The sequence below is a fragment of the Diprion similis genome, chromosome 6 (assembly GCF_021155765.1).
Source record: "Diprion similis isolate iyDipSimi1 chromosome 6, iyDipSimi1.1, whole genome shotgun sequence".
NCBI classification, from domain to species: Eukaryota; Metazoa; Arthropoda; class Insecta; order Hymenoptera; family Diprionidae; genus Diprion; species Diprion similis.
In genome coordinates this window covers 22598090-22625716 of record NC_060110.1, presented here as the reverse complement: position 1 = coordinate 22625716, position 27627 = coordinate 22598090, and the positions used below count along the sequence as shown (strand labels likewise).

At 41.7% G+C, this 27627-nt stretch overlaps 1 protein-coding gene across 3 annotated transcripts; it reads left to right on the top strand.

The window, feature by feature from the left end:
* The first annotated feature begins 1352 nt into the window (after positions 1-1352).
* On the top strand, positions 1353-25775 carry LOC124406901. 3 transcript variants are annotated; one of them, XM_046882571.1, is made up of 5 exons: positions 1353-1629; positions 5904-5909; positions 24459-24719; positions 24859-25071; positions 25154-25775. In XM_046882571.1, the coding sequence occupies exons 3-5, from the start codon at positions 24465-24467 to the stop codon at positions 25490-25492; spliced, it is 807 nt and encodes a 268-aa protein (XP_046738527.1). In that variant the 5' UTR covers positions 1353-1629; positions 5904-5909; positions 24459-24464; the 3' UTR covers positions 25493-25775. The 3 variants fall into 3 exon arrangements, with proteins under 3 accessions (XP_046738527.1, XP_046738528.1, XP_046738529.1); XM_046882572.1 differs by lacking the exon at positions 5904-5909 and having other exon boundaries at positions 1353-1635; XM_046882573.1 differs by lacking the exons at positions 1353-1629; positions 5904-5909 and adding an exon at positions 10578-10597.
* The last annotated feature ends 1852 nt before the right edge of the window (positions 25776-27627 follow it).

Genomic DNA, 27627 nt, shown 5'->3' with positions numbered 1-27627 from the left:
CTCGCACTGCTCGACGAGATAAATTGAATTCATTAAAAGATTCAGTGAAAAATCTCAGATAAAAAATCGGCTTACTGTTTCACGAATTCCATATTTGAATCTCAATTGTTCGCTATCGATTAAATATATAATCAGGTTGGAATAGATTCAATTTAAGACGCAAAATAGAATAATTTTTACTCTCCTCAATTCTTTAAGTGCCACCTCATTCGACTCGGAATATTAAAAAAACAATTTCACTTTATTTTTTCAATTTGAAAAATCCAGTGATTTACGTGATCCCCGGTCAAAATGTCGGAATCAAAATTTATCTGAGGTTATTTACATTGAGAAATAATACACCGTAAATGCTCGTGTGGTAATCACGATTTGGAAATATTAATGAAAAATAAACTGTCAGCAAAAACCCGACCGTCTATATAACGGTGCAGAAAGAAAGGAATCGATCATCAATTTCCGACTCTAATTTTTTTTTCTACATTTTCTTGATCTTTATTTTGCAATATATATAAATATATTATATCGTCATGAAATTCTTTGTCAAAAGTTATATAATCGAGTATTTCAAATTACATAAGTAAATACATATATACGAGTATATATAAAAGAATAAAACATAAAATATAAATTGTTCAGAGAAGAACAATTCTTTCTACCTCAGAAAACTTTCAAAAGTGAAGCAAAAAAAAAAAAAAAAAAAAATCCAGTCCCTTTCAATATCACCAAAGAAATGAAAAAAAAAAAAAAAAAAAAAAAAAAACTGTCGAAGATAATAAAGACCGTGAGAAAGAACCGTCGGTATTTCTGTCTGCCTCTAAACTCTGCACAGACGCATAAAAAGCCCCGGATTATACAAGATAAAGAACAATCCTTACCTACGTAAGTAACTAGCCACTCGTCCTTGCTGATGCGCCGCAATTAATCCTGACGAAGTATCGAAACGGCAGAAGATGAAGATCAAGATCAAGATCACCTCGTCACGTGATCCAAGGCGACTTGCCTAAAACAACCTTGTGGCTCTCCAGGTCGAACTGCACCCCATCGATGAAGGGTATCGTCGAGGGGTTAACTACTTCGTAATGAATCGGCATTGTTTCGTTACCATTTGGAGTAAGTTTGCGATCCGTTCGCCATCCCCGGCCGCAGCTTCGCGCTTCGGCCCGGCTCGGCCCGGGTTCTGGTCCCGGCTCGACGGCCTGCCGGAGTTCTTAGCGGGACGCAGCAGTTCACCGTCACCCACCGGGAGGTACGGACTACGAACGAGAGTCGCGCGAGGAAAGTAGGCATCCACAGTTGCTTCTTGCGTCCGTCAAACCGAGAGGATCGAGAGTGATCTGAAATTTTGGAATTTTGAAAAAAATTTTGAGGGATCGAAAGTTGGGATCCTCTTTATTCTTCGAGGAGCAAGTGAGGAGATCACTTGTGAGAAGATCGAAGTGCCAGAAGACGATTTTTAACAGTGTTGTGTATGTTCCTGGAGTTGTTTCGCAACTTTTGCACACGTGTGTTTATCATGGTTGACGCTATCGTCGCACCAGGAACGTGCGAAAGACTTTAATCAGGGTCAACCAGCTCGTCTTGCCGAGGCCTGGTCCTTTGCCGATCGCCGAACCTCGTTAGCGGACCCTTAAACTTGTGAGTAATACATCCTAGAGATCGATCTTACGATTAGCGATGGTGAATCTTTGGGGTTCACTTTGTACTGAAAAAAAAAATCGCCGTACCGATCACGATGGTCATAATCACTTGACTGAGTAAATCAGACGCCCATTTTACTATCGCTGAGTTTATTTATACCCGTAAGATGATCCTTGTTGAATTACCTGCACCGTCAGCGTCACGTCTGGTTTCTGTTGGTAAGATAGTGCAGACTTGGTGCTCGATCATTTACCTCGATCATTGAATATTTGGCGGCTGGGCGTTACGAATTATTCGGATGAGTACCATTTCGGAAGCACGGATGAACGATTTACGGAACGACACAGTAGTCGGTATTCGATCGTTAAAGGCGAGACGACTTTTTATTCCGAAACGATTAATACCAATAAGAAGATCGGATTCGAGCAGAGCCAAAGCCTGGAGTCCAAGATTTTATCTTGGAGAGTAACAACCGGTATAAGTGCCCGCAAGAATAGCTTCCGTTCGAACGATACCTGCTACGAATAACCACCAGGAAACGATCGGCGAGTCTTGTTCGAAGCAAGACGGTGATTTTTTAAATATGAATATCAATGCCTCGTGCATTCCCTGTTGAAGAAGATAATTGAAATGAGATACATTGTACGTGACGTTAAGAGAAGCGACCAGCTTTGATGCGCTTTTTATCTGCTCCTGGATATGCAGCATTCGTTTTTTGCCGCGCATATCTTAGAGCTTTATGGGATATAATAACGTGCATATTAAAACACCGTAACGTGGCGGAAAGTAACGCAGCTACGGTCTGAAAAAATTCAAGAGCTGGAGAGTCCTTTTTTGCTCGACAATTTGTCGGTGTATTCTTTTTCCATCTTCTTCAGGGTTTTTTTTTTTTTTTTTTTTTTTTTTTTTTTATACACCCTTTTCATCCCTATTCCCTTTTGCACTTTTGCGCCAGGGGATTTTATATCCTAACGAGTTTCCGATACCCGTTTTCAGCAGATAGTCGATTCCCCTAAGATTTCAATCCGCTAACCACTAGGCTTCTCCGTGCTTTTCAATCTTTGATCTTTCAGCGAGTCACCTCATTTAACAATGTACCTCATGCTATCTGAATGCTGGTCGGTGATTAGATCGAACGAGACTCGAGTAATTGCCGATCCTCGGTCGAAAGCTTAGCGAAAGCTGGTAATGTTTTCTCACCGATACCATCATGTGTACATACATGAAGTCAAATGTGTATTAATCGATCTGTGATGCCTATTTGCCTATTGATCCTCTTTCACTAAATCCCATTTCATTCTTCAATTCTTTGTTATATTCATAATCGTTCGATCGACGTACTTTGCGATTACGATGACTTTTCACACCTCAAAGCTTACCTCGACTAACACGACTTGCAATCATAAAAGACTCCGTGACGTCAAATTCCGTGACTGTGAGTTGAGGTACCTTTGGATGTAAAATTTGATCGATCCAAGCCTCACGAATGACGGAACCACCTTGATCCATTCGTGGGTGCGGTAGATACTGTGCGTCGATTCTTTGAATTGCTTGTAGTTACTAATCAGCTAATCAATAACAGCAGCACGTGCACCTTATAACGATGAATCATGATCCCAAGAGTCAATTCTATTAGGAAAAATGCCTCATCGTATACTAAAAATCTTCCGTCTACGATTACCTCACGATTTAGAGTCGGCCGCTTTAATATGCAAATACATCACAATCCATAACTGGCTGGCTTCGTCACAGTTTCAATACCCGGGGAGAAGATTTACAGTGGAATAATTTCAATACAGGTATAGAAGTCGGTGTTCAAGTCGAAGTTTCGAATCTACGATGAGATGAAGTTCTTCGTTCGGTTTGAACGTTCGATTATCGGGCGAAGATTGGAAAAAGGAATAAACAAGAAGCCTAGCGGATGAACCGACGTACATACGTCTGCCCCTCTGCATTTGCTCACGTTACTTTTTTCCATACTTTTTTTTTTTTTTTTTTATCTTCACTCAACCGAGAGGCAACAGCATTCCCACGTCACTGAGCCACGCTCCATTCAGTGGCTCTGATTTCTCCTGTCAATATGACATCCTAGAACAACTGCTCGTAGCGCCATGTTGCTATTCGTAGTCTGTTAACTTTTAATGAGATGCCTACATCGCCTTTTGACATCAGCCGATATCGCGGTGCTTAGTGTCAGGTTCTTTCGGTTGCAGATGCAGACGCGTCTTTACATCGTTTTATACATCGTTTATCAGCCGATGATCGATACGTCGATTAACGGATCGATCGGAAGGTGAATTCTGTGCATAGATCGTCAATCGCGCAGACTTTGGAGACGGCGAGTAGTTTTTGGGTGAAAGGAAAATAGGTTCAAACTGGACGAGGATTTGATTCGAGGGGTGCTGAGGCTTGGGAAAAGACATTTCTGTAAAAGCACAGTCTTCATTCGATTCACGTGAAGTTCATATCAAGTAGTTTTGCAAGACAGTTCTCAGCCGGTTTTCATATAATTCTCGTCTCACTACGCAGGTTAAATAAAATATAATACGCACGTAAAACGAATTTTAAACGATTTCGTCAGGTCGTTAAAAAGACATTCGGTGTTTCTTGTTTTATTTTTTTTTCTTGTTCGGTTTATTATCTTCTCTTTTTATTTCTTCCAACCTCTTTATCTCGTAACCTTCTTTATCACCGATTTCAAAACCCCAATTGAGGTACGACATTTGTATCGACTATTCGCAATTTCTTAACATATACGACATTCCACTTATATAGCGAGCTCGATTGCACAACTGCGTAATAAATACAAGCTGTAACGTTTTGTCTGTTGAACGATAGTTTTTGTAATTGTATTTTTGTGTTTCAAGTCTCTGGCACGATATATATCGTTACTTTCAAATTATCGTCTTTGCGATGGTACAATACCCCTCATGTAATTAGCTTGACAAAAGTGTCGCCGCAACTTTGTCCCCCAAACGAGTAAAGAAAAGGGATCGTTTAATTCGTAATTTGCTTTTTTTACGAGTCAATTTTACATACATCCCGCGAATATTTGCCTCCGTTATTAATACCTAATTTTACTCTTCCGCATGTCACGCCGTCATTTTGCGTGGATGGATAGAAACTTTTATCTGCCGTAAAATAAATGCGGAAACCATATTCCATATAGGACTAACGTTATGTACACGTAATTATTGCGATGTATTATTACACTGAGTCAACTTTTTTCCGTCCACGTAACGTGACAGTAATCGGATATCAAACCTTCTGCAAACCCCCTCGCGTCTTGTTCTCATCCATCTTGAAGATAGTAGCATCGCTGCCAAGCCCTTGTTTGCTCAGGGTTCGCCAATTTAATTAGCTCGTTGTTATACCTGCACGTTCAAATTATCGAATTGACGATCAAGTTATCTGTTCAAACTCTCTGACCATTTCAAATTTCGCGAAATTACGAATGGCTAATTGCAAATCACTTTATAGTTTTCTCAAGATTTTCTTTTTTGCAAAGAAATTGAAAAAGTATATTTTAAAGTATACAATGTAAGGCATATAGACAAATTTTTTTAAACAAAAATATTTCAAAATGGCGAAGCTACATCTGCTAGAAGTGTAGCGTACAGGTTTCAAATCTTGACAAAAATCAAAGAATAAAATTTTGCAGCGCCATCATTTCGAAATAAATTAGTCTGAAAAAATTTGTCAATTTATCTTAGATCGTAAAGAATAAAAAAAAAATCTTGAAAAAACTTACCTTCACAGGACTTTTCCTTCCCAATCGATTTGAAGAAACGTTGCCATTATCTATTTGATATTACTTTTAAGCAGGATTTTTTTATATAATCTAGAAATGACCGCGGTTATCAGACGAAACTTGCAACGGTATAAACGTGCATCCGTACGATATTCCTGCGCATTTGTGTGCAACAAACCAATTAAGCAACACAGTCGGTAAAATGATTGATGTGGTGAACGGAATTCCGTGCAGGCTTATCGCATGCGGACCGCATGAAAGTGTGTGTAACAATAGCGTCGAACTCAGTCGACATTTTGGCACAAAATCAATGCTCTGCGTATATTTTGTGGGATGGACGGATGATCCGGGAGGAACTAGCAAATCAAGATGGACTTCGACTGTTCACCATTTGGTCTGAGTTGCAGTTGAACACCGATTTCTTAAAGCCCGAAGGAAATTGCGTCCAATAATTTGACAAAGGTTTCTAATGTAGTTCTAGCCATTAGGCTGCACCCACAATTTCGTGTCAACAGAAACCGTTTTTGTCGCGGATATTAGGAATTACAAGAATTCTGCGCAACACGCATGATGAAGAAAAATTGCTTGGATACAAATGGACTTTGGTGTATTTATCGCGTTTCTAGCGAGTTATTTCTCTGAAAAACCAACACTGCGGTCATTCTGCGAGTGAAAATTTGAACCTGCATTATTCATTCGCAAACAGGAAGGGTACGAAGGATATTCGCTGAGTTCGCTGACATTGTTTATGCAAACAAACCAAATATGGTGAAAAATGTAGTCATTTTTATCAAGAAAAAGAATTATTAAATGCTTTATTAAAGGCAATGAGCAGAACTGTGAACAATGGGTTTGAATCACGTAAAGGAAAACAGAGTTCACTGAAATCAATTAGTTTAAGAATACGTTTGAATAATTTTTCTCTGACTAATCGTTTGGTGATTATAATTTCTACGAATTACAAACTCTCATTTCTTTGTCTAGCATTTAAACCATTTCTCTAACAGTCCTTAATCGGACATATTTCCGCTGCTGTTCAACACCGAGGGTTCCAGATATAGTCACGAACATATTTCCAGCTGGTTGATAAATTGTCAAAAATTACACGTGCAAGAACAAAAAAAAAAAAAAAAATGCAGCATTAATAAAAAGAATTGTATAACATATATATCATCAAATAAAATATACGTTAAGCAAAGAGGAGCATATTCAATATTATTATTTTATGGCGTGTGTGATCTACGAATTTAAGATGGACACGTACTTACGTTTATACGAATCGTGGAATGTTAATTCCTCGAAAATCACACCAGCCTCATTTTTAGAATAGGAATGAGAGGATAGCAGCACGCTGACCCTCTAATTTGAATTACGAATCGATCTTGATTGGCCTGCATCGTGTGTATAGTCAGAAATCACGTTACCGGAGGAAACCTTCCGTTCACTTTGATTGAAAAATTTCGTTTCAGTGATCGTGAGTTGCTTCACGTAGGTCCCGACATCCTAACGATCCGAATTCAGCCTCGTCTACATGCTTCGGTTTGTTCATTTCTCGATGTTCATTGATAATTTCAACTCAGACTAAAAATTAGCTGGATCCTTGCTTTCCACCGCTTAACACGATACCCATTATACATGGAGAAAATTCTACACTCCTCATGCTTTGGTTTGCATTGTGTTCAACAAACTTAGAAGCCAAAATGGTTTCATTCCACAGAATTGGAACAGCTAGTTGAAATTCGATAAATTTTTGTTTTGGAATCAATACATCTGCGTTATTAAATACAAAAAAATAGTTGTCAAAGCATGAAATTGATGATTTTTCTCACTTGTCGACTATCCAAGCTCGGTAATATATTCCCACAAGTGATATATCTGCCCAAAGAAACGCGATGAAAATTAATAGTTTATTCTTCCAAATGAAACACTTATACCTGTCATTTCCCCACAAAAACAACGATCTATTCCCAAGTGCAGTGGTTTCCAAATCCACATGTAAAAATTATTCTCTCTCGTACCGAATGACGCAACGTAATGAAATAAGTAACTGCATCGCGTACGAAAGTGGATCACGGTGATCAGTGATTCGGTCTACGTCGTCCTCTATGCACTGTGATTTTGGTACGCGATGCCTTGCGGTAGTTTGGAAACCCTTGGTTAGGCTACTTTAATCACTTGGTAAGAACTTGAACCTCTTGGCAAAGAGCGAGCGGTTCTAGCTGGTGCGTCTAACATCGCGACTCGTCGTCTCGTGGGTCTTGGAGCTGAGAAGTTATACCGGCACACCAAGTGACCTCTCACCTCCACCAGGTACGTCACGTTCCACGATCCACGGCAGAGGCGCATCGTGTTCAGGTCTTGGGCCAAGCCGTGATTCCAGAAACTCGCAGTCGGCCACTGGATTAGCTGGTTCTCTTTTAAACCTGATTAGAAGACGCGTGCACGACGAAACGCGATTCGTTCGTTTTAAGTTACTTTACTCGATTTTTATTACGGAAAATTTTTTCGCCCAGAGTTTTTCCGCGGAGTATAATGTCCAAGGAGAGAGGTAAAAGCCGATCAGAGGAATTATCGAGGGTAACTAACTACCTGATCTTTGAGAAGTTTTTACCTTGCACGGTAAAAGTTTGAAACATTTGCCATCGTCTGGAGTTTAAAATCACTGCCGAAAGTTTTCAATCTACTTTTTATTAGATCGAGGCAGAGTTGATGTATATTCATTTCTCTAATGCATAATTACGTTAACGAGAAATTTTTAAATACATATGAGAATTAGTTTGACCGTGTAACAGAATTTTTTGAGTAGCTACTAGGAATCTGTTGAATGGTTCAACGCTTTTCAATTTTAGCGTACCAGGTCAGTGTCAACGTCATTGCAATACCCGCTGATTGGCTATCGACAAACGTAAAAAACTTTCAAATATATTACAAATTTATAGAAAATTTTACATAAGTTTGTACTACGTAAATAATTTTATAAAACGTAAAAGCACACGTGTAATTGAGCGAAAATTAGTTCTAAAGTTAAAATTTGAAATCTTGAAATTGTTCAAATCAGACGCGATCTACTGTCATATCCGTAAAAAATCCTTCAGGCCACACTCTTTGTCGCAATCTTGTCCTCGCAGTCAGCGTCGTAAAATACAAAGTCGCTTTTAAGTGTCCGCTGCGTAAACGTAAGACTTTAATCGCTGGGAAGAAGTGACGACAAGGAGTCGTAATGTTCCTGTTTCTGTGATGGGAAAATGAGTAAATAAATCGGAAGAGAAATGGAGTAAAAGGAATGATGAAAATCCGGACGTGGCTCTTGAATTCAGATGCAATAGCAGCTCGGTGCAAAACTTTCTCGCCGATGGACCGTGGCTCGATTATCCCAGCTTCTTTTGAGCCTCCGGCGAAGAAGTTCGTTGACCGGTTCTCAAAGTGGGAAAGAATTGGCCATTGGTAACCCAAATTCGTGGAACCAAATGCCGGGCGTGTATATTTTACACCTGCAAAACGTGTCGCCAGCTATAGGGTTGATCCATCGACGAAGAATAATCGCAACGAGATACATTAACAAGATTTAATCCGCACGGAGGGATCGGATCAATTAATCACGGTGATTATTTTCAACCTAGTAATTCAAGGGCCGTGTAAATTAGACTCGGGAAAATTCTACCGAAGAGTTCGAAGTAATTAAACGACCAGAAACAGCTTTAACACCATAAATTGTTGCACGAATTCAAGCGAGTGGAAGGGTCAAGTGTTTTCGTGAAATTGAATGTTTCGCAGGGAGAAAAAGAGCCGAGATTTTTTGGCTTATCTCGCTTCGAGCAGGTGCGTGTGCGCAGACTGTTATATTCTCTCGGTTCGTTGACAATTCCTCGTGTCCATTTCAGGGGCTAAGACTCAGTTAACAAAGGTTACCGTAATCGTGTTCGTTTTATCAGCGTTTACTTTGATAGGAGATGAAATGCAATTCACAGAGGAAATGTATTATCGTTGAGAAAACACGCGAGACTTGGTGGCCATTTTGAATTATGTACTTGGTCAATTACTTCCAGACTCACGCAGACCTTGAATCCAGAGCCTCGAGGAGGATAATAAATATTCCAATGGGGATAGACGGAGAGAGAGCGAAAAGAAAAGGAGGGAGGCAGAGAACTCATGGGGAGAAGAAGAAGGAGAAAGAGGGAGAAAGAGACCCGTTCAGAAACTGGAATATTTTCACACGGGGTTGCAGCTCGTCTCGACTCCCTTTCATAACCGTCGTAAAATAATCCCTACAGAAGACGATGGAGTCCATGATATGAATGATAAATAGATTGAAATGGGGAATCGTCCGAGGAATCGATGGATTCTCTAGCAAGCTGTGAAAGCGGTTACTTAAGATATTTTATTCTCCTTTACTCCACTTCTTCTGCTATTTCGGTGTACCCGTGTATGTAATGAGAAAAATGTTGGATCATCCGCTGTACATGATTTGATTATTCGACGAGCGTTTCTCGCGACGACGTTCATAAGGATACACTGGGCCAAGGTTCTAACTTTTTTTATGACATAAAACGACACTACGTGAGAAGAAACGCAGACGATGAGAATACTCGGGAATTTATGAAAGAATTGGAATCGGACGGGAACGAAAGCGACGAGACTAAGAGGACAAAGGAGCTGCTTAGGTCCGAAATGTATACATAGAACCCAAAACTCTCCCATACAAATAAAAATTCTACCTGCAGTGGGATGTCAGGTTGAAAGGATCACCCTGTGACTCATGGACGGATGATATTTAGTGCCTCAGAAATTCTTAGGGATCAACCGCCGGTCCTTAGTGAATTGGATACAAAAATCGAGGAGAGGGAATGCGGGGGTTCATAGATGAAAGGGGAATGAAAAGAAGAGAATCCGAATTGTAACGTCTTTGAAAAAGAGGCTGCTCAGTCGAGTGAGAATTATTCATTCCAAGGATTCGATAGCCCCTCACATCCACATGTTATCTCATTACCCAAAGCGCCATGTTGCGGTATCCATTTCTGGGATGGGCCATGTCAGGAAATCGATGGACTGAATGAAGGGTGAAGAGAATGTGTGCGCTCTTGAGAGTGCGAGATGAAAATGAAGAGGAAAATTTGGCGGCTGTTTTCAGCTGTCAGACTGGGTCAGCAATTTCGCTCGAAAAGAAGAAGAAGAAGAAGAAGAAGAATAAGGAGAAGTCTTGAATGCAAAGTAATTGGGTCACGATCTACTTACGTCCGCTCTTCAGGATTGTGCCACCTTGCTAAGTGAGCAGGTACCAACAGGTATAAAGTGACACCGTGACTCTCGAATTATATGCATTTTCGGCGTGGAACAAGGAGGCGAAAATTACGGTCAAATATTGTTGGCTGATTTTCGTTGTGATTTCAGACAGATAGAAAACTGCTTCTATATATTGCCGAACGAAGAGGTGCTGAAGAAACAGGATAATGTGGCGACTACTTTTGAGTCAGACTGTACGACCCCTCGGCTACGTTCCTTAATAGAATTTTTTAACAGATCGTTTCAACCTCGTTTTTTCGCTCAAAGTATCTCCTCTCCGTGTTGCCATTTTTAGATCTAAATATACTTTATATACGTCATGGTTTAATTTGCAAGTTTTATCCGGTCTTCATCCACTTTTTTATTCCCCCATGTCGTCGATAACAATTATATTGTAATTATTTCAGCTAGGAAAATTGTCGGCATTCTAGCTAGTTTCTCTATTTTTGTCAATGATTGTTGTACACGAGGGAGGATAAAAAATTCTCATCAGATGTCCGCCGTGTATAACAACTGCGCATGTAAATGTTACCCGTTTTTCCTGATTCGAACAATCCTTGTTGAATGGGGATCAATTTCGCTTCGATTGCGAGCTACGAGTGTACAGTAACTGTTCGTATTAAACTGGCAAACGGCGTTTTATTCTCTTTGTAACCAAAAAGCACTTTATACCAATCGTTGAAACCATATAAAATTTTTATTACCCCTGTCAGAATCAATTGTTTATTTTGCAAAATGGCGAAATGGCAAAATTAAGAGATTTATGGGGCTGTTTTTGTGTATTTTTCAAATTTTCTAGCCTGAAAAATTGCACTTTCTAGCGCGTCATTACAATTCCGAAGGAATTCGCATTTGTTCCCAATTGTCAAAGGTCGTAACTCGCGCCTAATTCTCTCAAACAACGAGAATAATGATCGGTGGGTAATTAACCCGGTTATATTGACCAACTTTACGGTTCGATCTACGCGATCTGTGCCTGCCACGTGAGAATTACAGGCCGTGAAACGAGATTCGTAATTTCATCTGTAATATTGAGAAAGTTATTAACGAGGGATTTAAAGATCCGAATTTACTGCTGTCCTACGATCCGATTGGCGCGTTTTCGAAGTTTCGGTTTCGCCTTAGCTTCGACGTCCTCATCGCGGAGATTTTTATTCCACATGTAGGTAATAACATACGATTTTAGAAAATTAGAAAACCGTATATGATGCGTGAATACGTGACATAAATTACAATTTCTCTCACCTAAATCCACACTCGGCCATTCACAGTACGTGGATAATAATTTTCTTCTACTCTTTTGCAAACGTACCACGAGAATTGCAGCGGAAGTTCTTTTTTCTACTTCTGTCAATTGTCTCGCGTTAGCGCGATAATCCCTGCAGACTGGCTCGCACCTCGTTGAAGAATAAAAAGGGATCAATTTCTGCTGTAATTACTGCAACTAGCAATTAGCTCGACCTCCGACAAAAAAAAGACGAAAAAGGTACAAAGAATTCCCGGGAAATCGAATGAAAGCATGTCATCTGTTCCATCAACATTAGAATCAATCTCCAGACAATGGTCTCGATACCTTGGGACATCCGTCTCTCCTTTTCCTCCCTTTTTTTCTCTCTTTCACCTGTTAATTCGCAAACAAAGAAATCGCCGAATTTTTCTCACAATCTTTCACCTCTGAGGGACATTTTAAGTACTCTCAATTATTTTTTCCAGTCATTTTCAACCCTGCAAGTCAAATTTTGGTCAACTCGAAAATTGAAGCAGTGTGCAGGTCGACTGACGCAGACCGCCGTTGCATTTCTCTCACGAATTAATGAGTCATTAGCGTCCCTATTAATTCATTACTGGCCCTTAACCCTCGGGGTCTGTTCCATATCCGGTGGAGCTTGCGTCATCAAGATAACCGCAGCACCCGGCTCGATGACCCCGGAGAAGCGAAGCGCGTTCCTCTTTCTTCGTCGAGTTTTTCTCCGGGCTTCCCGTTTCTGCTTCATCTTGTCCTTTTTCTTGTTCTCTTCGTCGCCTTGGCTTCCAGACATCGTTATGCACGCGCAATTTTACTGCCATCCACCCGTCTGGCGAGTCTGGTGACGGGATTTTCCGATGGCACTTTGGGGCTTTGCGGTTTTGGAAGATTAAAGTTTCACCGCACAGCGTTTAAATTTTGCAGACACGCGTTGGATCTCACTTTGAAAGCTTTTCATCCCCTCTTCCGAGGGTGAATCTCATTCCATCACGAGAAATTCAGTTTCGCGTCTCAACGAAGTGATCGTACCCTTTCAGTTTCACCATCACCTGATCGGGGACATCTTGAGTCCAATCAAGAGGGTGAAAATTAGGGTCACGAGGACTGAGGACGTTTCATGGTTCACCTTAAAGTCGTATCCTTTAATTGCTCTACAGTGGCAAGCTTATAGCCATCTGTGGTTTTCTCGAAGGCGACGTAAAGCCGTCGAAGTGACGTTAAGAACGCGAATGAAATCATCGTCGGAGACTGAGAGGTATATTCATGAGGAAATCAGGCTTACACAGCGGTGTGGATAAGCATAACAAACGTTAACTAAAAGCGTTTTGTTTACGCGATTTGAGCACGTGTTGTTATACTCAAGTGGTATGAAAATTGCGTCGCATGCAGTTTGCAGGTCTGTTCCATCTGCGACGGTGACATCATCATCATCATCATCGTCGTCGACTTCGTCTTCTTCTCGGAGATCGAGTTGGAGATTACGCAACTCGCCTTGCGACTGGATTGTCTCGATTGTCTTTGCCCGGTTTTTCTCACAGGGAAAAACACGCACACAAGCAACCTGAGAATGAGAAACGCCATTTTCATTGTTTACATTAAGCATGACAATTATTCTCGAGCCATATATATAGAGTGTCTGCCATCCAGCGAGTATGTAACTCGTGTAAACCAAGAATAAGCTCCCCAACAAGAGATACCTTATCGCTCTCACACCTGCATGCAGGCTAAGTAAACGCGCGTCTTGAACGCGGCGACGTAATCTAGTGCTCGGCAACTGACTAACGTTATGTGTAACCGCACTTCGAGATCTTCTTGATATTCTCGCTTATTTTCGCGCCTTGGATCGTCGTCGTTAATTTTAAGAAGAGGGACTGAATTGGGTTACAAAATTTTTTCGAACTCAATCGATGGACGCAAGCTCATATTCTACCAGAGATAGGCAAAATCCAATATTTTTAGGATTTATACTTTGATTTTGAAAAAGTATTTTATACAATCAATTGAAATATGAATTTTTTAACAATTAATTATTTATTAAAACCATTGTTACCAATTATTTCAATATTTGAGAATTAAAATAATAGCACTTTCAATTATCTAAATATTGAATAATTAAAGATAGAAAAGTTACTAGTTATATGAATATTCAGTAGTCAATATGAAATATTTTTAATTGATTCGGTATTTAGTAACTGACAGCCAATATATTATTAATTTGTGAAATACTTGATAATTCATAACAGAATATTACTGATTAGAAATATGTTCAATAATCATCAGCCAATAAATTAGTAATTATAGTACATTATTGTATGTATACATTAGTAATGTATTACAATTAAGTAATATAATTTCAAAAAAATTTAAATTTTAATTGATTATATTATTTTAATACCTTTTCGAAAACGAAAAACATCCGTTTTTGCCAATCTCTGTATTCTACAGTGAAAGTGACACGCTGATGTATCTGATTAAAATAGGCTAAAGAAAACTGACGATATTTCGAACGGAGATAAGCTTTTCCGTTCAGTTTCACTCGCGAGCACTTTGCTCCCCGCACTCGTCAAACGGCCCTTCGTTCAATTAAAGATAATAAAACGTAGGTGCCCATTATTTACTACATATCTACCCAGGTATTACTTAGGCAGGAAAGTTTGGACGGAAGTATTCACTCGGTTACTACCGGGTGTAGAGAATGTTTCAGAAAAATGCGTAGCGGATGGAATTACTTGTACGAAATTCCAGCTTCGGTTTCATTAGTGCGATTCTGAACTGACATGTTTTCAATTGAAGGACTTTTACTTCTGCATCCACCACGTATCGCGGCGATATTGATTGCGCTGAATTTAATGTACGTAGATATCGTAGATTTCCCAAGCATATATAGTACAACTTCAACTTATGGGGCAGCCGGATTTGCTTCCTGCAGTTCTCCGCCGTTTCCAAGTTCAACGATCACTTAATGTCACGAGTTGCTGGTGCAAATTGCAGTGAACGAGTCGTTGGAACGATAGTTGACTCGGTTATTTACAACTCTGGATCGGCATTCCGTAATATCTAATTAGACGGAAAAAACGCGCACGCATTTGTCGCATTGAAACTCTCTCTGCAGTGATAAAACGCGAATTAGGTATTTACACAGCGTATGGAATGAAAATTCCTGGGCGCTGATGCGTGCTTCGTTTGCGGGAAAAGTGATGTAGAATTTTCTACGAAATCATTGATCGGATGAATCATTGATCAGCTGGTTTCATTGACAGTCAGTCCTAAGGCACGGTATTCAAATGAACGTGTTGTTCTCGCCTGACTCACCACAACGAATCCTACAACTACGATATGCCTGATTCAGGGCCTTAATAAGCGTAAGAATTTTACGAGAAACACACGTGCGAGTGATTCTGAATGTAAGAGTTTATCCTCGATCGTTTCGCGGAACCCAGAATCACAATCGCGTCGGATAAATTATCCTGCTCCGGTAATTCATTCGTCAAAGCGATGCGTGAATATTTTACGCACGCGTCGTGACGTGATTTGACAACAGTGACGTCACTTTCCTCTTTAAGTAAGAAGCGACCTTTAACTGCCGGTTGTGATTACAGTATCAATCATATAGTCGTGATCAAAAGCGATGCGTGTAAAGAAAGCAGTTTTTGATCCGCGGTTTATCGATAAGCTAATAAAAATCTAAAATTCCGCAATTCCGTGTCGCTCGTTGCTGCGTGCTAATTGCGCAAGCATTTCTTTCCGAACACCGCTTTAACGATGTTTACTCTGGTTCGCCGAATATCAAAGCCTTGGAATACGTCATGTCGCAGAAACGGAGATTCAATGGAGCGTAATTAAGTCTAATCGACCATCCGTGGCGCACGAAGACAGTGGAGCTAATGGTCTACGAATGATTTTCATCAACGTTTCCACACGCGCATCACGCAATGGGCACCTTGGCAATGGAAGTCACCCTGCAGTCGACCAGCTCGATTTGTTTTCCCATGGACAGCTAGTTCTCGAAAATAGTTCTTCCTGCTCTATACCCGTCGGAATAATTTAGCACAGACCATTGTCCACAGTCCATATCAATCTTCGTTGCCAATTTATCGGTAGTTAAGAATCTTTTACTCACCATACTTGAAGACGCGAGTCGTCCTCGAGATGCTCGATGAAAATGGAGCGCATTGATCGGCCGAGCAAACCTGATTGCAAAAAATTGAGTCTGAGGAGTGGTCCATTCCAATTTTTGGCCGGGTTACGGTTGGTCATTGACTTCACGAGGGAACTTAATCGAGCTTCTTGACGTCCCGGTGATTAAAGACACGCTTCGTGATTTCCGACAGTTCGAATAATGGTTCGGTTGAAGTGGACAAGCCAGTCTGAAGGTTCGCACGCTCGTGATAAAGACGGTATGAATCATAAATGTCACGATGCGTAGAGAAAGTCGAAGAACAGAATTGCCTGAAATCGATAAAATCCAACTGCCTGTACATGGCGTGGCATAAGTGTCTAGACACCAGAGATATTTCTGCTCTGCCTTTGGTGGATCGTGCAAAAAAGTGCGAATCTCGATGTCTGGTTGAAATTTGTTTTTGCCAATTCGGCTGGTTCCTTTCCTTCGTCTCCGCACGAATCTCAAGGACTAATCAAAGGAAATTCTTCGAGTGAGCTCAAAGTCAGAACTCCTGTTAGAGAATTTTCACAATTATTGCAGTCATCGCGTATCACATGTGTAAAGTTATAAAGGTGTCGGCGTTTTATCACGTATGATAAATGGATGATGGACATTTTGACACCGAAAGTGTTTTTCACTCTCCGCTTCTCAAACAAATGCTAATTCTGTTTGACTTCTCGCTCGGTGCTGGTTGACTTCATTTACGATCCCGCAAAGGCAGTTCGGTATGTTTATTGCTTTACGACGATGAGATATGTGAAACAGACTGAAATTCAGACGCTGATTATGTCATCCTGATTAGTCATCTCACCTTCGTTTATATACGCCAGGTAATTCTTAGCTTCTGCATCCTTATACCACAGACAGAGAGACTCTGACTCCTTATACGTCTGAAGACGTATGAGAGGAAATTCGTTCCGACAGGAAACGTGTTGCTCTGCGAAAAGAAAAGAGAAATTCTTATTTCCTGCACTGATTTCCGCACTCCTGAAACAATGAAGTCTTGACTTGCATGGTTCACGATGTATGGGATATCCCACGAAGATCGGAAAGTCCTCGAACATATTCACGAACCTCGTCTAAGTACGCAACTACAAATTCTATAAGTCGAGGTGAAATGGAGAGAGAGAAAAGACATGCCAGTCGACTATTTCTACCTTTTTCTTCCCACGTAGCAACCTTAATACCACGAAACTTTCAATTTTCCATACCAATTGCATGTAGTCTGTTATACATATATATGTATAACGTACGCATGCATATAATATGTATATTAGGTACATAGTTACGTGAATAGTCATTACCACAAAAAGTTTCCATCCACTTCGTCTTCTTCTCAGTGGAAAGTCGTCTGCGCCAGGGAATTGCTTATTTTTTACCTAATTTTTTTTATTGCCTCACGACGAGACTTCGCTTTGAAAAACTGCCCTTAGCCTTCGAAACATAATGCCTTAAAAATCCTTTTCAAAGTAGAAGTAGAAAATTTGGTTATTTTCCTCGACACTTGAGTCAGCTGAGAAGTGCCAAATGGATGAAAAAAAAAAGTTCTAGGTTTTTCTAGGTTTTATGCCAGTGGTTTTGGGATTGGACCAAAAACGATTTCACAAACCTTGACACTTATCGACACCGTAAAATGGAGTATTTCAAGCCTCAAGTCCGTCACAGTTTCCGAGCGCGAAAATCGTTTGACGCAATCGCGGGATCGAGTTTCAGGCACCGATCCATTAATTAATTAATTCGGGCCGAAATTCCTAATCACGTGACAAGCCGCGTGTTTCCAAAATTCCCCAATCGCGTTTGCCATACAGAATTTCCCTGATGTGGTGCGTGACTTCCAAACGTTACGGGGATCCCAACGAAAGTTTCTCCCTCTCCAGAATCCCATGGGACTCGAATGCAGGCTTCGTTTTTCTGCTCTCCCTCATGGTGTCGGCACTCTGTTAATAATTTTCAAAACATTTGACAACAGTTACGAGTAGCAGAGTTAATTGAAACCCTCCATTTTCCAGCTGTGCGTTGACAAATCTTGGAGCCATTATCGTCATGGTTTTGCCCAATGACTTAAGTAAGCGCATAAACAGAAAAAAGAAAAGCTTTCCGAGCAGAGTCTCGTAATAACCGTAAACACAGTTTGTGCATTACTTGTGCGAACCGCAGGCATCATAACGAGCCAGTATCCACAATGCTGATGCAATTTATTTTGTAATAACACTCTCTGTCAAGTTCATTGAGCAAGTTAAACGATACGGCACTTAATTCGTGCCTGCAATGGCCTCCGGTAATGAATTCTCGTCGATTCGCTTCCCTCTTTATTGCCTCCCTGCAGCATGGACTTGGTTTTCTTCATTTTTCGTCGAACTTACTGTTCGCCATGATTACGATGAACAGTAACGATGACGGTAATAGTCTGCGAAAATTTCCGTCAGAGCTCGTTAACGCGTAGACTCACTTGATTTGCAGCCTTCTGAATTTTCGGACTGCGTACCTTAAGTTCGATGTCGTTGTCTCTTGAATCGTTCCAATTGACTCTGGAAACCATTTCCAATTAAATATGATTGAATACGACGCATGTTTTCCTTTCGACTTACGGTTAGGCGGCACACTTCAGGGACACCGAGTATCAAAGGGTAACCAAAGTCTCGTTAAAGCAGCAATTATTGTTCGCGTTGCCAGCATAATACACACCAACAATTCCATTGACGCCGCACCTGAATGAGCACGAGTCATCATCATCATCGAGAGGTGAAGATAGCCGCGTACGTCGCAGACGTGAGACGAAGTCCGATTACGAGGATGACGACAGCTTGCTATTATAGTCGCTTATTGCGCCCACTTTGCAACCGTCTGCAACGTGGTGGACTCACTCTTCTCCTTCACACTCGAAGCGTAATTAGATAGCTCTTGTCAAGTCGGGTTAAACCCGCCCTACTACGTCTCGATTCACGCTTCTGCTCGAACTGTGTAATTGAAGAAGGTGGAACGTATGACTGATGATCGCTGAAATAGCGAGGCGGTGATGATATGCACCATGTTTGTATTATACGAGGCTGAAGTCAGCAACGTTAACGTCACGAAACACCAGGAAAAAGTCACTATTGTCCAATTTTGGAACGACTTTCGAGAAGTTGGCCTTTCAAAATAAGAAAATGTTTTACTTGTCGTGGCGTATTAATTTCAGATAATTTTATAAATTAGCGAACTAATGATTATCCCTAAATATACATCGTTAAAAATATCTGTCACAGTGTCGTTGTCACTTACTACACGACCATACAACACCCAGCATAATCAGACCCACACCTAAGTGCGCCGTAGTTTTCGTTGCGTGCTGAACTTCATCAACTAGTACAAAATTACGCGAGCTTCTCTTCTCTATCTCTGAATGACGACACTTCAAAGCTGGCCGAATGACAGTTAGCTTAATGGAATATACACCCTAGAACAATAGGAACCAGTCCGAATCCCTTGAGTACAAATTACAATGTCACTCCGTTGAAAACCCTCAGCTTCTTCCGCTCGTCCTCTTACAGGACCTGGCCTCTGCCTATGGGGGCCCTTTACCTTGTTTGGGTCCTAATGCCTGGACATCGTCGTTGATACTATGGTAGAAAAATGTGCAACTTTGATGCTGTCGTATTCAGAAATGGATTAGCTGAATTCTTTCGCCAGGAATGAATGTCATTTCCAGAGATTTTCTCGACGACGAGACATATATTGCTCTCATGGAGGAAATTTCACGGTCGTAGAACAATTGGAAGGTCGAAGCAGCTTCGAGTTACCAACTCGCCCAGTCAAGCAAGCGTCGACGTTACACCAGAGTGATTCACGGCATCTAATACCCGTAATCAGATCAGCGACACGGTTGGTGAAAATCGTGCAATTAGTAGGCTAGGAATTACCTCGTAGACGATTTTCCCTGTGAATTTAGTCGATTCTTTGCTTTATAAGCGCACGCTATGAATTGTGAAATTCCATATCCTGGGTTTCAGCGATAACTTCGTCCTTCTTTCCCTTTCTGACTCTCTGTATCGCATGGTTACGCAAACAAGAATCAATCGACATAAAATGTCCCGGTGCGAACAGGACGTTTATTTACGGTTCACCCTCTGCACGCACGTGACTTGCTAACATCGGTAAAAGGGCAACTCGATTCTACGTGAACAAACGAAAGGTTTGCACACCTGCGATAAATACAATTACAATGTAATTGTAGAGGTGCATACATGTAACCGTTTCAGAAGGTCGCTTATGTCGCTTTGTGCAGCATGCATTGCATGCTTCGATCATAATCAGGCTCACATTCTTAGTGCCAAAATGGATGTACCCAAATCCGCGTTCCTCTTCCCGAAAAGCAGGTTTTCGGCGTCAAAAAATCACAAAGATGCTCCGCTGCTGTACCAGCTTAATTATAGTTTCGTCGAAACCGCAGCGACGAAGAATCAATTAGAGAAGAAGTGAAAAATGAAAATTAAAAGAACTTTCAAAGGTTGTATGTACAGTAGAGTCGCTTGCTTAAACCGCCGGCAGGTCGCTTGCTCGCTTCTTGGTTTTTGTTACTTTCATTCTTGCTCCGCGCTGAGGTACTTCACCTTGTGTGTAGCTATTACAAAGGTAATTCAACACGGTCGGCCTTCTTTGTGGTCTACGAGGCAATTGCCTTTCCGACGAATGTGAACTTTTGATGGTTCTTGGGGTCAGGGACTGCCAACTCACGATCATGCCTGGGGATTTGACGCTCTTTTCAGTCTTATGGCAGCACTGTACCTTGGCCAGTGCCAAGCCAAACTGCAATCGTCGAGCATTTACGATCGTTGGGTCGAGAGGGTAATAATAATCGTAATCTCAACCTTTTCTGCTTCGTCCAATATTGTTTCACTGATCGTCTTCACTGGGCATCGTATAACTCAACAGCCAATGAACGAACAGCCGATCACGCAAATATATTTTACGATTCATTTTGTTTGTTTTTTTTTCATCCTTGATCATGAAGTTAACGAAGGATTTGTGAACTCGTTGAACGCACTCCTCAAGATTCCATTCAGGGTTTAATCGAGCTCGAGAAATTCATGATGAGAGCTTAAAAAAGTGACGTCGAGAAAACGTTCCGAAGAAGTCGAAGTTCTCCACTTGCGTTTCAGTAGCGTTCTACTTCTATGCTTCCGAGGACAACGGACGTACCCTGGAGTTGAGGTCACGGCTTACGGTTCCAAAGGTGGGAAGACCTTGGATCGGCTGACCCGAGAGGATCTTTGATCAGGAAAGAGTTTGCCGAACGAATATCAACAAGCCAGCATGTAATATACACAAGTGTTGTCCACGGTTATATGGCGGTAATATATGTTGAACAGCCGGTTTTGCTGCGGAACTTGACTCTGAATGCAAGTGCCAGACACTCATGCACCGCGTATATGACTCGGATGCAAAGTTGAATACGACTTGAAACATTCTTCCTCTTCGTCGTCCTTTTTCTCCTCCATGAATGGTCCTCTTTTGGTCTTCCACGAACTGCAGTCTGTGGTTATAGAAATAAGTTGCCAGGTCACGTTATGGATGAGCAAAATTTAGCCTGTGGAATAAATTAGCTTGTAGTAAAAGCAACTTCTGGCGTTGATTGGCTATGACTAAAATACGACGCAAAAAATTCGAAGCGTGCACGTTCGATCTACGATATGGATTTCTACAGTAGCGAGTGTATTGTATCGAAAAAAATGAACGCAACGCGATCACTGGCCTGTGACTCACTGTACTGATCCTCGTAACTCGAAAAAGATAAAAATTGGAAGTTATCCAATCTGCAGATATATATACGCTTTTTCGATAAGCATCCAGTCATCGTTTTACAAGCCGCATATACTGCACGGTCTAGACATGCAAAAGCTGACGGTACGGGTGCTACGTCATCGAGTATGTGGGACACCTCTATCGCTCGATTAGTTATCGGTCAGGTATATGCATGCCTATGTGTACCTACGTTGGACACGAGCTGCAAAAGCTGGGCATCGATTATGCTACGCGAGCTTTGTGAATTAATACCGGGGACTAGCCACAGTCAGTTTAATCTCGGACATCGATCTGGGAGTGAAAACTTGCGGAAGATAATATCGTGGAAAAAAAGAACGACAGAAAGACAGTTCTTCTTCGAAGATGTTTTTGGTAAATTTTTTTTTCATCGTATGGCGAGAGATCAATATTTGCTCATGGAATAATAAAAAAATTTATACATTTCTTCACGCAGGATTTTTGCAACACCTGTGCAAGTGTTTCCTATACGCTTTGCGCGTAATACGTAAATCCATCTGTGACGTATTGAACAGAAGAAATTATTTTCATCGTTGAAACGTTGTCTAGACCCTCGTAAAGCACCATAAGACTGGCTGGAATTTTGTAGTGGAATGAAAAGAATAAAAGTCCATGGAAAAGATGTCGAATTTGAATTGCGACGATTAAACGGAGGAAATTGTGGCCGAATGTGCCGGGAAGAAAATGTGTCAGAATGACTGGCGTGTCTTGGAATGACCTACTTGCCACTTCCTACATAACACTTCGCTGTCACCACTACCGCCGTCGTCATTTCCGACGACACATCACACAATGCAAACTACAGAGGCAGCCCTGGATGTCGTATCTTGGGCAAAACCGTGTTTGCATACCATAAATAACGCCGTTGACAATAGCTGGAGGTTGGTAGACTGGTCTGACGTAGGCGTGTGCTGAATGGATTTCGGTATTATGTCTACAGTACCTACCCTGCAGGCGAATACCGACTACGGGTTTAGGTGTAATATAGCGGTTTACACACTCGGTGAAAACGAGAATCAAACAGGCTGTATTCCGCTGGAAAGGTAAGGCTACATTCGCTGAGGTGGAAACATCATCCGTCTGCGAAATCCCATCTATCTTACGAATTTCTTTCTTTTTACGATAACCCTGCTCAACACGAACGAGCTGGAAAAGTTGCGGTGATGGAAGGCAGCTGCCTCGTCACTCAACATTTCGATCACGTGTGGGTACCAAGATTATGTCCCATGAAATAAAGAGGAAAATTTCGGTTACTGTATTAGGTTAAAATATGGGGGATGGCGAAAATTGGCGAGTAGAAACGACCAGGCTTACGATTTCATTCGTAATCAGACCTCAAGAAGATTATAGGTCACATATTTAACTGCGATTCGTATTATAAGGTAATAAACAAATTCGTACTAGGCACAGTTTCACCGAAGACAATGCAGGCCACAGAATATGGATTTAAATTTTTTACATATAGAGGAGCAGAAACTACCATGGCACGAATAGCTTCATCGATTTTCCTACTGGATAACATGTAGCACAACTAAAAATAGCTTTAATCGTCCGGATGCCCTTTATCCCTAGAAAATATCTCCGGATAGTCCTTCAAGATTTTGTATGCCTTATGCAGAATTGACTTTAATTTTCATTTCCTCCGAGATTTTGATCAATATACTTGTACCATTGACTTCATACTTTGGACCGGATTTAATTCTGCAATGAATTGAACCCATACGAAGTTGAGATCCCTCGTAATCCGAGTGGAATTTAAGCCCCATTTAAACTCCAGCCACGTTCCCGGATCATGTAACAAATATGTGCGCACAAAAAGGTAAAACGTTTCAGAATGTACCCGCATCCGGGGAAAACCGACCGCCCGGATTGTCGAGGGATTTTCAGAGGCTTGTGAGCACCTACGAGTAGATCCAACGATACAATTCGTAATGTGGCCCACACGTGTCGCACGCACTAGACACGCACAAAACCCTAACCGGAAGTGGGTTGCTTCAAAGTGGGACATCTTCTCGGGGAATTCAGTTCCCTCGGATCCTCATCCCTTACGCGTTAACCTCTATTCAGTCATTCCGACGCTTCAATGACAAAGAAATCGAAAGTTAAGAAAAAAAAAATTGATCAACACGATTTTGACTTTTATATACAGACTTTCCCGAAGATCTCTCGGTTCGTTCTCTAGTTTTTAAGGCCAAGTACCGAGCGAGTGTTAGACGCAACATCCGGTTGTGGAGACGTCCGGGGTTTAAGGATCAGTGTCACGAAGTGAGAAAAAGAATTCTCGCATTCTGAGAGCAGTTGTGTAGTTGTATAGTGGAATGTGATTCGAAATTGCGGTCGGGGACTCGTTATAAGGAAACGCATTGTGTCCAGTACACGTCGGTAATCGGAGCCACCGGATGTGGCGAAGTGCGTTGCGAGATGGGGACTTCCCCTTTTATTCTTGTCCCATCACTCGCGAGGCTTGGGAGCAAGCGATAATTGGCAAAAATTAGCCCGAATTAGAACGGAATAACGATTAGGGAATTCTAAGCGTGTGTGATTAAATGATCCTAACTCTTCTCCCCAACTTGTTGTTTCAGGCGAAAATGAACGGACCTTTTTACGCGTCCTCCTGCCCGACTCTGCAGTCCAACCTTTCGCTCCAAAGCTCGTCTTACTACAGCGAATACAGCGGAAGTACTAGGAGACGATTGTCTTCCACGGGGGAAGCTGACACTTCTGCAACGTCCAGTTACGAGGGTAGCGACAGCTCCGAGCACAGCGATGAAACGCGGCTGGATCCCGTCAGCCAACTGGAACGCGAACAGCTTGAGACTTTCTTTCGGGGTCTGAAGACGCAGGTGAGAACAAGCGAGTTAATCCCGTTCCTGACATCGACGGAGACTAAGCGGATCATTTCCATTTGAAACTTTTTGATAATTTCTCCGTCGAGGTTTATAATCAGTCTTGGAATTCACGCGAGACTCGGAACTGTTTCAGATATTCGTGTGCGAGTCCCTGGCGAATTTGTATCTGGGGAACGCTTCCCAGGTGGGTGCGTGGGAGCTTCGTTTCACGGGAATTCCAGTGGTGGTTCTGGACCTGGGAGAGACTCGGTCTAGATCGAAAAGGCGCATCCAAATTCTCCTCGCTGAGCGTGGAACCTGCTTTACGCTATGGAGAGAGACTATCGACAACCTTTCTTCGTACAAGGTGAAGCAGCTCGATGATTTCGAGTCTCTGTTTACCTTCGGCAGAGCGGAAGTCGAGATAACTATAAAATATTTTTCCGCAGGTTTCCGGTGCAGCTTTTCACACGATGTGTCTCTCCTCGGATCACACACGACTGGCTGGCCTGAGCTTCGACAATTCGAAGGCGGCGAACGAGCTCTGGCAGCACATTGAACGCCTGGTGTCTTGTCCAGAGAATATCAGCCTGTCGATCCCGGGCAAGAAGAAGAAAAAATCACCCCAAAAGAAGGTCGTACTTCCGGCGAAGAGCAACATCAGCCAGCCCTGCCAGTTTCAGCACGTTACCAGCGTCGACGCGGCTGACAGATCGCGTTACTTTTCGCTTCAAACGCTGGTGCCGGTTTTGTCCGAAGTCGAGAATTCCTTGGAGGGCACGTACTAGACTTTAGACGTCTCGAGCCCCGCCAGGTTCCCGGCATCGATCCTGGCGCTCGAAAAGTTGAAACTCTTCGGATTGATATGACCCTCGATGGCGGAGCTCTGCAGTCATTCCTCAGAAGAGTTTCTGAGCTTTTGTTACGGTGTGATCGAGTGTTCGCACCAGAGTCCAAGGATCCGAGAACCCGGAGGTACTTTATTCGATTCATCATCCGCTTTGTGTGTAGGAACGATAACGTTCTAGATGAAGATATGGAAATAAAATTAATCCAGAAACTTGTCCGAAGCAAGAGGAGTTACAAGCGTCAATTTGCAAGCGATTCTTGCAGCTTGTAACGCCAGCCGGAAGTTTCAGCGATAATTACCGGATCTCGATTTTCAGCGTGTGTAACGCGATCGTACAAACAAGCCCGAAAGTTGGGACAATCAGAGACAGCTGGAACAACGTCCGGAGATTGGGTTGCTGGAACTAGACCACTTGAAAGTCGAGTGGAAAAAAGTAGAGAAGAAAGCTGAAGAAAAGGGAACACACGACTGCCAAGTGACGTTCAAACAATCGCGTTAATCACACTAATGGAAAGGTCCCTGACACCAAATTCCTGCCAATGCATGTTGCCTCTAGTGCCACTAGAGACACTCGAGCATACAGTAGTGGAAACGCTGAGACACTGGGAAAGGGGATGAACAGACGTTGCTCGCAGTCTATTGGAGCCACGTGTGGGCCGTGTGTTCATCTGCTTCAGATCCGTGAAGAACTTGTGCTTTTTCCCATTCACTTCAGTGTGAATAAGTCGAGCGTGGGTGCTCAGAACGTTTGAGCTACAGTATTTTTATCGACTTTTTTCATCCTCGCTAAAGAGGTTGGTAAAAACTGTAGAAAGAATGATGGAGGAGATTAAGGCGATTTTTATTTAATTATCCACATCTCGTTCGACGATTTGTAAACGGGTGGCGTATAGATTCTTGCAAATTGAAACGATCGCGCGAAATTCGAAATGACGGTACGGAATTTATACGGGCGATTCGTGCCTAATTAACACGAACTTTCGAGGCGAATTTAAGCGCAGCGATGACATCAGGCCCTGATTCGTGTGGCAGGAATGGTCGTTTTCCGCATTGAAATTACCGCATGCGTATATCTTGCGGAGAAACAAGTGCCGGGCTCTGATGCCGCATTACAAAGGGTCGTTGGCGCGCTTAAGTGGCTTGTTAAAACGAACGTTACTTCGAAGTGGTAAAAATAGTCTAATTCATCAAGGCGTCAAATTTTCAGGCTAGCACACGCTGTGTTATGCTTTCAAATTTGTCTACATTTCGGGCGTTTGCCAGACGTCAAGAAAAATTGTAAATCAATTTAAAGTATATTTATATAATCGAGTTTAAAACCTTATTCGCAAAATTGAGATCGGAGGGAAAACAAGAAAAAAAACCTCATTTCAGACCAGTTTCTGTACCACCGATAAAAAATTTGCGTCAAGAATTGGACCTTATATATCATTTAAATTGCGCCAATTGCCGTATTTTCATCAGTATCAACATTCGTTCCAGTTCCTCGACTGAGCAAACTATGACGGATGATTTAACGCTGCACAATCTATTCGGGTAACGGAGCGGTTAGAGTTGCTTTCAGAAGCGCGAATTGATAGATTGAAACGCCCCAGTAAATTTGAACGAATTGAAACCAGTTCCAAAAGCATTTGATCTAGGTTCGAAATTTATTTCACTTTGTTCTGAACCTTGAAAATTTGGAATGCGATTAATTCATTTTGTTCCCATGACTGAATCTCATTACGGTGAAGCTAGAATCGGAATGGGATCAATTCGAGGATTTCGTACTGGAATTGACGTTTCAGATTCATTTAGATTTGAAATATCTTTTAATCTTGTCCAGCTAAGGGGTGAACTCGTTGATGGAGAGAATACATCTTGATATATACATATATATTATATATATATATATATAAGAGTATATATATGTACATGTACAAGGATACATAAAATGAGCAGAGGAATCAGAGATATTGTTTAAGAAAAATTTGAAGAACGTGCGCTTTATGTATAAATTTTTAAAACCATTCTGTAGACGGTGACAAACACGATCTGAAAATAATGATGTTGAGATTAAATATATCCGAGGCA